This window comes from Ursus americanus, chromosome 25 (genome assembly GCF_024610735.1).
Source record: "Ursus americanus isolate L20-20 chromosome 25, mUrsAme1.1.p, whole genome shotgun sequence".
Classification (NCBI taxonomy): Eukaryota; Metazoa; Chordata; class Mammalia; order Carnivora; family Ursidae; genus Ursus; species Ursus americanus.
In genome coordinates, this window is record NC_142151.1 from 43,695,381 (window position 1) to 43,707,158 (window position 11,778).

Consider the following 11,778-nt stretch of genomic DNA (forward strand, 5'->3'; position numbering starts at 1 on the left):
GGGAGCCTGAAATTCTCGAGGCTGTGCTCGGCCGGGGCTCCTGATGGAGGAGCCCGAGGCTCGGGTCTTGTAGCCCCAAAGAGCGGCCCGGGAGGGGGCGGTGCTGGGGTGGGCGTGGGGGTGGGGGGTGGCGCTGAGGGCGGAGGGGAGGCGCGGCTGGGGGCGCGAGGCGCCGCGGCGGCTGCGAGGCCCGGGCGCCGCGTTTATCTGGAGCTGCGCTGCGAGGACTGGGAGAACTTGACGCTGCCACCCCGGCTGCTGCCCGAGCTGAAGCCTCCGCCGCTGACCCCGCAGCGGGCCCCGGAGCCGAAGCCGCTGCCGCCGCTGAAACCGCGGCCGCCGCCGAAGCCGCTGCCGCCGCCGAAACCGCGGCCGCCGCTACCGCCGCCGAAGCCGCTGCCGCCGCCGGCCCGGCCGAAGCCGCTGCCTGCGCCCCCTCCCGCCCCGAAGCCGCCGCCGAAGCCGCCGCCGAAGCCACCTGCCGAGGCCGACGTCGCGCCGCCGCTGCTGACCACGGCTGCAGGGGAGAGGACGGAAGGGCGATTAGCGCCCGGCGCCCACCTCCCTCTATCATAACTAAGGACCCCCTGGGCCCGGGGTGATGGGCGGCTTTGCTCCTGGAGATGATTGTGATCCATTCTAGTGGCATGAGGTACTCGCCCCATAGTGCTAAGTCATTAATGGATTTTCCAGTGGTTCCTTCTAGGGATGACTCCGTTGGAGATGATCTGGAATTTCTCCTCCCATTAACAGGCTCCCTGCTGGATAGGCCCCCGTCCCATATAGATCTATTAAGAGTGCCCTGAACCCAAAACAATGACAAAATCATATCTGCTGCCCCTTCCACCCACAGAAAACCTCTCCCGCTTCCATAGAAATATTTTTTAAGTAAGGTGCTACTGCCCCGTGTTAGTGCAGATATTTCAGAATCAGTTCTCACTGTCGTGGTTGTTTTGGCTACTTACAGATGCTGACAGCGCTCTGGCACTCTCCAGACATCCTGTAGGAGAAAGCAAGAGAAAGATAGCTCTGTCACAAAGCAAATTTCCAGCAGTCTTTCATGGATGAAGGTGTTAAACAGCAACGAGAACTGAATTCAGGGCCAGGCAGATCAGTGCCCTTCCTGCGCCCTTCTATGGGCCGTAAGAGACCCCTGGTGCACTGGCTGCCCATGCACTTCAGCTACCTATGGAAGAGAATGGGCTGCTGAAAGCAAGTGCGTCTCTGCAAGGCCTGTGCAAGGTGGGAGCCTCTCTACACGGCTGGCCTCCATTCTCATTTACTTGGTTACTTATCTGGGCCGCAGCTCGTGCCTTCAGTCAGGGAAGGTGGGGAGATGGAATTAGAGGCCCACCTGCACTCCTCGCCCTCCAGCAGCTTCCTGTAGGTGGCGATCTCCACGTCCAGGGCCAGCTTGACGTTCATCAGCTCCTGGTACTCCCTTAGCAACCGGGCCAGGTCATCCTTGGCCTGCTGTAAGGCAGCCTGCAGCTCTTGGAGCTTGGCGTTGGCGTCCTTGAGAGCCAGCTCCCCGCGCTGCTCGGCCTCAGCGATGGCCGCCTGCAGGTTGGCATTCTAGGGCAGGGGGAGGCAGGGGAAGAGATGAGCCTAGGAGGAGGGTTCCAGACTTTCTGAGTCTTACAGTAGCTTATCCCATAGCAAGCATTTTCAAGCCAGGCGACGCCACTCCCCAACAACTCTATCTTGTCTTCGTTTACTGAGATATTTGCCCTATAGATTACCAGCCCTCTAGACTGGCTTGGTCTTTGAACTCCCTGGAGGCCAGTGCTGCCTGAGATGACCCCAGAAGTCCATTCCAGACCAGGAGCCCTACAATCCTCACCCCCAGCACCACCCCCACCGCCAGTCCCTCTAGGCACCAGTATCCACTGCCCTCCCACCTGCTTCTTAACATTCTCAATCTCAGCCCGCAGCCTCTGGATCATTCTGTTGAGCTCCATGATCTCATTCTTGGTGCTCTTCAGGTCATCCCCGTGTCTGCCGGCCGTGGTCTGCAGCTCCCCCAACTGGAAAACAGAAGGGAAGATGGGGTCTTGATGCAGCTTTGCCTGACTCGTTTCTCCATCCCTAACATTACCCACCCAACCTTGAGGGGCTTAGTCAGCATTTGTTCAATTGGCGTGGATTATGTTTCAGCAGGGGCACTTCGGAGGCCGCAGGGAAGAGAACATCTGGGTTGCCATGGTAGGAGCTCTTCCACCCTGCGGGCCCTGAGCAAGCTAGAATCCATCCCACGTGGCCTGACAGGGGACAGTGGAACCACATTCCCCCAGGGGCGGTACTTTCTGCAACTGAACAACCATTAGAAAGACGTCTCCAGAGAGTAGAACCAAGAGGAGTCCACCCAGTGACCACAGGGGACTCACCACCCAGCAGTCCCTATCAGAGGTGCCTAGCTCCCACCTTGGTCTGGTACAGGGCCTCGGCCTCCGCTTTGCTCCTCTGGGCAATCTCCTCGTACTGGGCCTTGACCTCGGCGATGATACTGTCCAGGTCCAGGCTGCGGTTGTTGTCCATGGACAGCACCACAGACGTGTCACTGACATGGCTCTGCATCTGGGACAGCTCCTGCCAACACAGAGGGGCCTGTTAACTCTTGGGGCTCTGCGACAAGCACACAGAGGCCCGGAAAGACTCCTGAACAACAAACCCATTCTCTGACTCAAGTTGGAAAGTGTGTCTGCCCCACCCTGCCCCCCAGCCCCTCAGAGAACCCCATGTCTGTAGTCCATCCTACAGAACCCCAACAAGGGGCCCTCTCTCTAGGCTGTCTTCCTGGGCTCTAGATACCAGAGTGTCCCTGCCTCTGAGAATATCTCATCTTCCCCTGCTCCCCTCTTAGGAGGTAACATCTTCACCATATTGTAGAGGGTCGTCAGGAAGTTGATCTCGTCCATTAAGGCGTCCACCTTGGCCTGGAGTTCCACCTTGTTCATGTAGGCCGCGTCCACGTCCTGAGAAAGACAGAAGCGTGAAGGCTTCATACCCCCAAGGAACCAACAACAAACCGTACGTGCAGCAGGCAAGAGTCAGGACGGGCTGGCGAGTGACCGGTCCTTGTCCGAGGCTGGTCTGCACGTGAAGGAGTGACTCACATCCCCTTGGCATGGTTCAAAATGAAAAACAAATGAACCGACTCTTTTAGGGATCTTTCCAGACTATAGTGCACCCGGCTCCTGGTTTGTTTTTGTTTTTTTTTTTTTTTTTGCTCTAGCTACCTGAACTTGGCAGCTCCGTGGTGTAAGAAGAACTTGGCGGTGGTGTAAGAAGATTCCCCAGCTCAGCTGGACCCCTGTGCCCACGAGCCCCAGGAACCTCACACACAGCCCTTACCTTCTTCAGGGTCACAAATTCATTCTCGGCGGCTGTACGTTTATTGATTTCATCCTCATACCTGTAAGGATTAAAAAGAAATAGCTGAGGGGCGCCTGGGGGGCGCAGTCATTCGTTAAGCGTCTGCCTTTAGCTCAGGGCGTGATCCCAGAGCTTTGGGATCGAGTCCCACGTCAGGCTCCTCCGCTGGGAACCTGCTTCTTCCTCTCCCACTCCCCCTGCTGTGTTCCCTCTCTTGCTGGCTGTCTCTCTCTGTCAAATAAATAAATAAAATCTTTAAAAAAAAAATAGCTGAGTTTGGGTTTTGAGGTAATCATAAACACCACTATTGTCCGAAACGGAACGCTCATCTCTCCATCCCTGTCCCTCCGCCGCCCCTCTCAGCCGAACACATCCTCCTTACCATCCCCCTATTCGAATGTTAAGGGGACCGGCCATTCCAGTTTGTCCCAGCACACTGGCCTGGTTCTGGCACTGAAACTCCCGCGTCCTGGGAAGCCCCTCAGTCCCAGGGAAACTGGGACGGTTGGTCACCACACTATGAGTTGTCCCAGCAGCCCTCAGATCCTAGAACCAGAACCTTCCCCAACGTGGACCATGAGGAAGTGCTTCCCCAACCCTAAACTCATCCCACTTGCCATAACTTCACTCATCCTTGGGGAAGGAGGGCGCATGGGCAGCCCAGTGAACCAAGCTGTCCTCTGTGAAGGTAAGGAGAGGAAGACAGGTTGGGGGACACCACAGCCGGCGGCAGGAGGAGCGCAGGAAGAGCTGGCACTCTGAGCCTGTGTGGCCCGTGGCAACTTCCCGCTCATGCGTCTGTCACTCACTTCTTCTTGAAGTCCTCCACCAGGTCCTGCATGTTCCTCAGCTCCGAGTCCAGGCGGCCCCTCTCCCCCAGGATATTGTCCAGGTAACCCCGCTGGTTGCTGATGTAGCTCTCAAAAAGGGGCTCCAGGTTGTTGGTGCCGGGTGCGGCATTTGTGCCCTGCCGCTGAAGAAGCTCCCACTTGGTCTCCAGGACCTTGTTCTGCTGCTCCAGGAACCGCACCTACAGTGCATTGGGGGACGCCGCGTCAGCCAACACTAGCGGCAGCGGCCCAGCGGGGGCCTCGGTTCAGGTAGGACTGAGCATCGGAATGTCCCCATCCCCCAGCACAAGGACCTAGAAAGGATGTGAAGGGAAGTCCCTACTGTAGCCGGAGAGGCTGCAGGCAGGTGACTGCTTCAGTCGGGCCACTATAGATGCAGCATGGTTTGGAAAGTTCCAGGAGGAGGAGAGACAGGTGGGGCAACTGGAGGTAGCCCCTGTCTGGAAGCGGAGTTGTAAAGATGACCGCTGGGTGTCCCCCGGGGACTTCGGGACTCTAGCCCAACCTCCACCAATACAGTAGGCTCTGCAGAAATGTACTTGACCCTCAGCGGCATACTCCCGCCTAAAGCTCTCCTGACACTCAGCCCTTCGAAGATGTGGATCACTGGGCAGTGATACTGATTGAAATGCCATAATCAGCATGACAGGAGGGAGCCCATCGGTGGAGGTTACCCTGGTCTGGAGGGCACCAAGCACCCTTCTGTTCCTGACCGGGTCGAATTAGGGGTGCAGACTCCTTGCCAGCTTCTCCGCAGACCTGTTGGGACTAAGGTTCCAGGCAAGCCTCTTTAATCCCTTCTCTAGGGCACCCACCTCCTTGCCTGGCACAGGGGCAGGGAAGGAACAGGCCTCCCAGAAAGCCTCAAAGGGCAGCTCATGCCTGAAAAACACCCAGTCCTGGGTCAGACCCCTTCCTGTCGTGGCTCTTGCCCTGGGTTGCCATTGCCACCAGCCTAGGCCCGGACAAGGCAACAGTCGGGAGCCTTGAGCAGGGAGCCAGACAAGCAGAATTTGCGGTTGTCCACGTCCAAAGAGGGGCCCACTGTCTTTCCTATTCAGGTGACCATGTAGGCAAACTCATCAGCCCTGAACATCTTCCCAGACCCTAGGGCTCTGCCTAACCATCCGCATCCAGCCTGGCTCATCCAAGATTGATCCTAAACACTGTCCAAATGTCAAACGCTAAGTCCCAGCCTAGAAATGGGGGCCTGGTCAAAGCTTCATCACCTTGTCGATGAAGGAGGCAAACTTGTTGTTGAGGGTCTTGATCTGCTCCCGCTCCTGGGTCTTGACTTGCCCAATCTGGGGGTCGATCTCCACATTGAGGGGCTGCAGGAGACTCTGGTTGACAGTCACTTCCTGGATTCCCCCAGGGAAGCCACCAGGACCAAAGCCTCCAGGCCCACCAAAGCCACCGGGCCCGCCAAAGCCACCAGCCCCTCCAAAGCCACCAGCTCCACCAAAGCCACCAGCTCCACCAAAGCCACCAGCCCCTCCAAAGCCACCAGCCCCTCCAAAGCCACCAGCCCCACCAAAGCCACCAGCTCCTCCAAAGCCACCTCCCATTCCTCTGCCACCACCAAAGCCACCACCAAAGCCACCTCCATAGCCACCCCCAAAGCCGCTGCCACAGCTGCTACGCCCTCCCCCAAAGCCACCAGCCCGGGAGCCACCAGCCACGCTGATGGAGATGCTCTTGTTGCCGCCCAGGCCGTAGAGGCTGCGACTGCCAAAGCCGCCCGCTCCACCCCGGAGCCCGCAGGCCCCTCCGCCGGCTCCCCCGGAGCGGGCCACACAGCTCATTCTGCTGCTGCCGGAGACCACGGCGGAGCGGCCCGAGAAGCCCTGGCTGCCGCCCCCAGACGTCCTGCAGACTTGTCTGCTCATGGTGAGAGAGCTTGAAGAAGGAAAAGCACCAGAGTCAAGCAGGACACTGAGAGTCAGAGGAAGAGGGAAGGGAACTGAAGACCTGTGCAGAATAAATCCCTTTATATATCTCAAGGAGGTGGCTGGGCTCAAACGAAGGAGAGATAATTACTCCCAAATAGTCATGGGTGGGGTTTGCCTCCAAGGCAATAAGTTTGTTCCAGGCTACTAAACACACCTTGAAAATAATCTGAAATGGTAAAAATGCTAAGGTGGCAGGCTTACCTGGCAGGGGGTGGTGGCAGGCGTGCCCCATGCTTGGGCATGGCCACCTCCTAGCTTTGTCTGACAGGACCCAGGAGGCACACTCATCCCCGCCAGGGGCTCAGCGGCCATCTATCTGCCCTCAGCCGTGGAAAGAATGGACTGGAAGGTGGGCTGGGGAGGTTCTGGTCGTCTGGGTAGTGGACACAGTGAAGCCCACCCAAAGACTCGGCGCAAGTATCCCAACAGAAGGGGTGATTCGGTTCACTCCACAGTCAACACGTGGTCATTGAGTGCCCACTGTGTGCTCAGCTCTGTGCTGACCTTTGGCTCAGGTAATACACCTCTCTTCCTCCCTTCCTGGAAACAGAGCTCAGAGCCATGACAAACCTGCCTCCCGGGCTCCCCCTCTATCCCAAGCTGCAGTTCAAGAGGCAATGGCTTTTGGGTTCATGACAGTCTTCTGAGAAAGAGGGAGGCTAGCACTTACGCGCTTTAATGAGACATTAGCAAAATTCAACGTGAGAAATGTCTGCTTGCTGGCTTGCTGGTTTTGAAACCTTCCCAGAGAAACTGTGCATTATTCCACATCTTGGGGCATCTTTAAAACTTCCTTTCTTGCTCCCCACATTTTTGGCACTTCTCTGGTTTCAGCCCAAGTCCCAGACGACTGGAAATTCAAACATCCATTCTACCACCTGTTCACCAAATTATTGACCGGTTGCCTAACTCGTACCAGGCACTGTGCAAGGTACAGAGACTCAGTGAGCAAGACACACAGGGACCATTCTCGGATTGAGGGGCTGTGCTCCCAGGAGTCTGTGGCCTCGGTATCCAGACCCCACCCCCAGCCTCAGGAAGCCAGACCTGGCAGAGCCACAGGGCTGCCATACATGTCTGACTCCGAAAGCCTGAGAACCTGCCAGCCTGGTGTTTTTCAGAGGCTTAGGGACTGGGCTTGGCTTGTCCAAGAGGAAAGCGTTCCTGCCAAATTAGCCGCTTATCTCTCCAGGACAGGTCTTTTTTCGTTCTCTCTGCTGCACGTTAGGCCCTGCTAAGGGTGTGGCCCGTGCGACTGCAGCAGGAGCCGCCTCAGTGGGGAGAAAGGAGGAAAGGACAGGGGCTTGTTCAGTGCTGGGTGGGGCTGGGAATGGCCCAAGTGCAGAGGAAATGAAATTTTCTTCTGTGGCCTGGTTCTCCCATTCTGTCCTTCTCTCTGCCATTTGTTACCCCCAGGCTACCCATCGTCTTGGCCCCTTCCCCCAGAATAAAGCCATATGCTTTCCAGGAGTTTACAGTCTTGTTAATGTACTGGATCCGTTGGTTCTTAGCGCAGTGCTTGGCCAATAAAACAGATGCTCATAAAGTTGTTCGGTTGAACGAATCAAGCAATTAATCAACTGATGAATTCATGAATGAATTAAGCCTTTACGGATTACAACCAAATAAAACCAGGCAAAAGTGGGTTCAAATCCCATGACATGAGATAGCCTAAGCTAATTGAGATCGTATGCAGTTTAACAAAATACACGTGCAAAATGAGTGCCTCCTCCTTTCCAGTGGAAAACTGTCGTAAAACCAACCAATTAAGAATCACTCGATCACTCAAGCCCCTCTGATTGGGCAAAATAGGTGGAGGGGATTAAGAGGTACAAACTTCCAGTTATAAAATAAGTAAGTCTCAGGGATGTAAAGTACTGCGTAGGGAATATAGTCAATGGTATTGTAGTAACTTTGTTTGGTGACAGATGGCAACTACGCTTATCCTGGTGAGCACTTTGTAACGTATGCAATTTCGGAATCACTATTTGCACACCTGAAACTAATGTAATATTGTATGTCGATTATATTTTAAATTAAAAAGAATCAATCAGGGGCACTTGGATGGCTCAGTCAGTTAAGCGTCTGCCTTTGGCTCAGGTAATGATCCCAGGGTCCTGGGATCGAGCCCCGCATCAGGCTCCCGGCTCTGTGGGGAGCCTGCTTCTCCCTCTCCCTCTGCCTGCCCCCACTCATTCTCTCTCTCTCTGTCTAGCTTACTCACTCATTCTTTCTCAAGTAAATAAAACCTTTTTTTAAAATAAATAAATAAAAAGAATCAATCAATCACAGAATTAGCTTGAAGTTGACTGGGTATTTGAGGTCCTACAATCTGCCCCTCGCCCAGTACTGGGATCCCCTCCCTAGCAGGTCTAAACCAGATCCCTGACCTTCCCCAGCCACTGGCCCAGGCTTAACGGCAAGTGAAATTAGCCCAAGGCCCAGAGGGTGGCCACACATAGACACCCTCCTCCACTTTGCTCCCTCAGAAGAACCAGACTTTAAAGATTGAACAAAACCCAGAACTGGGCCAGCCCCACCCTGTGACTAAACATGACCAAAGCTGTTTAGATCTGCTGGGTTTCAGCATCATTAACCATTGAAGATGGCCAATCACCTCTGCCCTTCTAGATCTCACAGGAACAGAGCTGGGTGAATGGGATCTGTCCAATGTTTCAAAAAATGTATTGCAGGGGTGCCTGGGTGGCTCAGTCGGTTAAGCGTCTGACTCTTGATTTCGGCTCAGGTCATGACCTCAGGGTCACGAGATGGAGCCCCATGTTGGGCTCTGCACTCAGTGTGGAGTCTGCTTGGGATTCTCTCTCTGCCCCTCCCCCCACTCATGCTCTCTCTCTCTCTCTCTCTTTCTCTAAAATAAATAAATAAATCTTAAAAAACATATCGCAAAAATTAGGCCATATTTCTTTTTCTTAATATTAAAAAGTATGCACTTGGAAGCCAAACAGACCCAGTTTTAAATTTTTTCCGATGGGAGTTTAACTGACATACAACGTCATACTAATTCAGGTGTACCCAGACCCAGTTTTTAAATCTCCATTGTCACTGCACTTCCCTGAGCAGGGTTTAACCTCTCCGGGCCTCAGTTTCCTCGTCTGTAATTATTAATGTAATTAATAATTTCCTCATCTGTAATGTATTAATGCTAAATCTCTCATAAGGTCATTGTCATGCCTGGAAAGTACCTAGCACACCCCCTGAGTTCAGGCCGTGTTCACGATCGTGAACTGCTTTTGTCTGCACCCGCCACGGAGAATTTCAGCTTTCATGCCTGTCAAAAGAATCAATCCCATAAAATGATGATTCCATTTGCACGTATCCATGGAGGCCCCACAGGGAATGGGAGCACAGCTTGGGGCTGGATAGACAGAAATCATACCCAGCGCCATGACTTGGGAATGAGAGGAAGCGGGGCCTCGGCCACCAGCGGACCACAGAGAAACCAGTGAAAACTTTGAGGAGTATTTACTGAGCCTAGACTCTCTCGGTCACCGTGTGATAGAAGAGACTTCAAAGAGCTCACAGTCTAAACAAGCCAAACCAAGCAAGACTGTAAAACTGTGCCGTGTAGTGGGTGTTGTGAGGGCGTGGACAGTCAGAAAACAGGGAATCACACAGGAAGGCTTCATGAAGAGACGTGGGCCAAAACTTTCGAGGAGGGCAGGATTAGACAGAAGGAAAGGCATTTCAGCGCAGGGGACCATGAGCCAAGTCTCAGTGTTGAAAACAAGCGCGGTTGGATTCAGAAAGTGGCGACCATGGCGGATTTTTGTCATTTGTGGCTACGCGACATCTGTGAACGCCATTCCTACATTTCGGCCATTTCCCCCATTGGGATCCCCACCTTCCTAGGGCAAAACCCAGAAAATGCCTTCCCAGAGTCCTTTGCAGCTGGAGGCCAGGCGGTGGTCTAGAGTCTTCCAGTGAGGTAGACCCTGGTGAGACTTGGATTCTGATGTAGACGATGTAAGGAGATAGCCATGGACGGACAGCAATTGAGCTTCCTGGAGAGTGCACTGACGGACACACCTGGGCCTCCATGGGCAGAGGTAAGATGCTGCCATTTCACCCCAAGCACCATGGGCACAGCAGCAACGGCCACGTCGTTGTCAGCAGAGCAGCCCCCAGGTGTGGCTGAGCTTGGCTCCAGGCTACCCAGCTCCGAGAGATGCCACGAGCCACAGTGTCCTCTAATACACTATTTCCCATTTGCATTTGACAGGATGGGTATTCATATTTGCAGGTATGAGCCCTGATCAATACAGTGATAAGCTAGGCCCGGCTAGAGCAGAAAAGGATTGGAGGGTAGAATGGGATAGAGGGCCTTCCTGACAAAAGGAGGCTGCTGTGTGGCCGGGTTTGGGCCCTGACATCCAGGGAATGGACCCCTAGGATTCTTAAACCCACAGTGAATCAAGGTACCCAACTGCCCCCAACTGGGGCAGATTCCAGCCATGGCCAGAGCCCACTGATTCTGAGCCATATTTACCATTCCTTTAAAGGGAATTAGCTTGGAGAAGAGTCTTTGAGAAGCAAAGTCACAAGCCACCATTGTTGTCACCTAGTTCTGGAGCTGGGACCTCCCAGCCAGTGGCAGAAGGAGTAGGAGGAAGGGCTTAATCTGTTCTTGTTCTTCAGCCAGGATTTCAGAGCAGACATTGCCCATGAGGGAACAGGAAGCAAACTAGGAATTGGGAGTGTATTAGCAGGACTAGAACGTCGATTCTGATTGGAGAGTCATGAGTGATACGGGTGATGGAAGGGAGGGAAGCAATCCCAGGTTGAAATTCATGATGGTCCCGCCCAGCCCTCTGGACTGGGGAGACCCAATAAATATCTGGAGAAAGCACAGTTGGCTTACACTCACCCTGAATATCTGGATTATTTGAAGCTTACTAAGTCCCCTGAGCTCTTTCTCCCTAGATAAATGAGTGAGTCACTGTGTTACAGTGTGTAAAATCAGAGCCTCATAGGGTACTGCAGCCAGGAGGCTGGCCAGTGTGCTGCTCTGCCTCCAGGCAGTCCTCCCTCTTTCCCCGCAGCCTCTCCTGCTCTTCAGGATCCCCATGGAAGGCTATTTATCCAATCTTCTGGCTTGCCCAGGCCAGCAAGGCACCACCCCAAGCTAAGGAAGTTCTTCTTGGATCTAACTTCAGTGCCCTCTGCTCCAGCAGGAGCCCATCTCTTCTTCGTGGGATCGGTGAAGTCGGGGTCTGCAGGGGTCTCACCTACCTGACCATCGTGCCTCTTCGACGTCCACCCTTCTGCAGACCCGAAGTCCCTTTTTCACATCAGAAAATTATATTGACCTTCACGTAGGTTAGAATTTATACTTTCAGCATCATTTGAGAGCGTATCCTTTTACTGCGAACTCAGCAACGCTTTTAAATAAAATTGCATTTTATAATCGCATACATCTCACAACGGTAATACACGTGCATGAAAGACATGGTTTAGTCAGTCTACAGACACGCGTGCACATGTGGATGCTTAGAGCCCTGGCAGTAACACAACAGCACCCTGAGACCTTAAGCCTTTGGTCTCAGACTCCTGCCAGCCAGCCTCTTCCACTGTTGGACGGC

General features: G+C 54.0%; 1 protein-coding gene across 1 annotated transcript; it reads right to left on the reverse strand.

Annotated features, from left to right (window-relative positions):
- Positions 1–203: 203 nt before the first annotated feature.
- Positions 204–6,115, reverse strand: KRT3 (keratin 3). The gene is made up of 9 exons (XM_087855434.1): positions 5,456–6,115; positions 4,185–4,405; positions 3,355–3,415; positions 2,880–2,975; positions 2,425–2,589; positions 1,902–2,027; positions 1,355–1,575; positions 966–1,000; positions 204–517 (listed from the first exon to the last, which is right to left on the reverse strand). The coding sequence occupies exons 1-9, from the start codon at positions 6,113–6,115 to the stop codon at positions 204–206; spliced, it is 1,899 nt and encodes a 632-aa protein (XP_087711560.1).
- Between the last annotated feature and the right edge of the window lie 5,663 nt (positions 6,116–11,778).

Bases quoted from the DNA above. Each gene is read 5' to 3' on its own strand.
- KRT3 (XM_087855434.1), bottom strand. From the start codon at position 6,115: ATGAGCAGACAAGTCTGCAGGACGTCTGGGGGCGGCAGCCAGGGCTTC. The intron at 2,976-3,354 runs GTAAGGGCTGTG...TGTCTTTCTCAG, and splicing joins AATTTGTGACCCTGAAGAAG to GACGTGGACGCGGCCTACAT. The intron at 2,590-2,879 runs GTGAAGATGTTA...CTGTGTTGGCAG, and splicing joins TGACGACCCTCTACAATATG to GAGCTGTCCCAGATGCAGAG.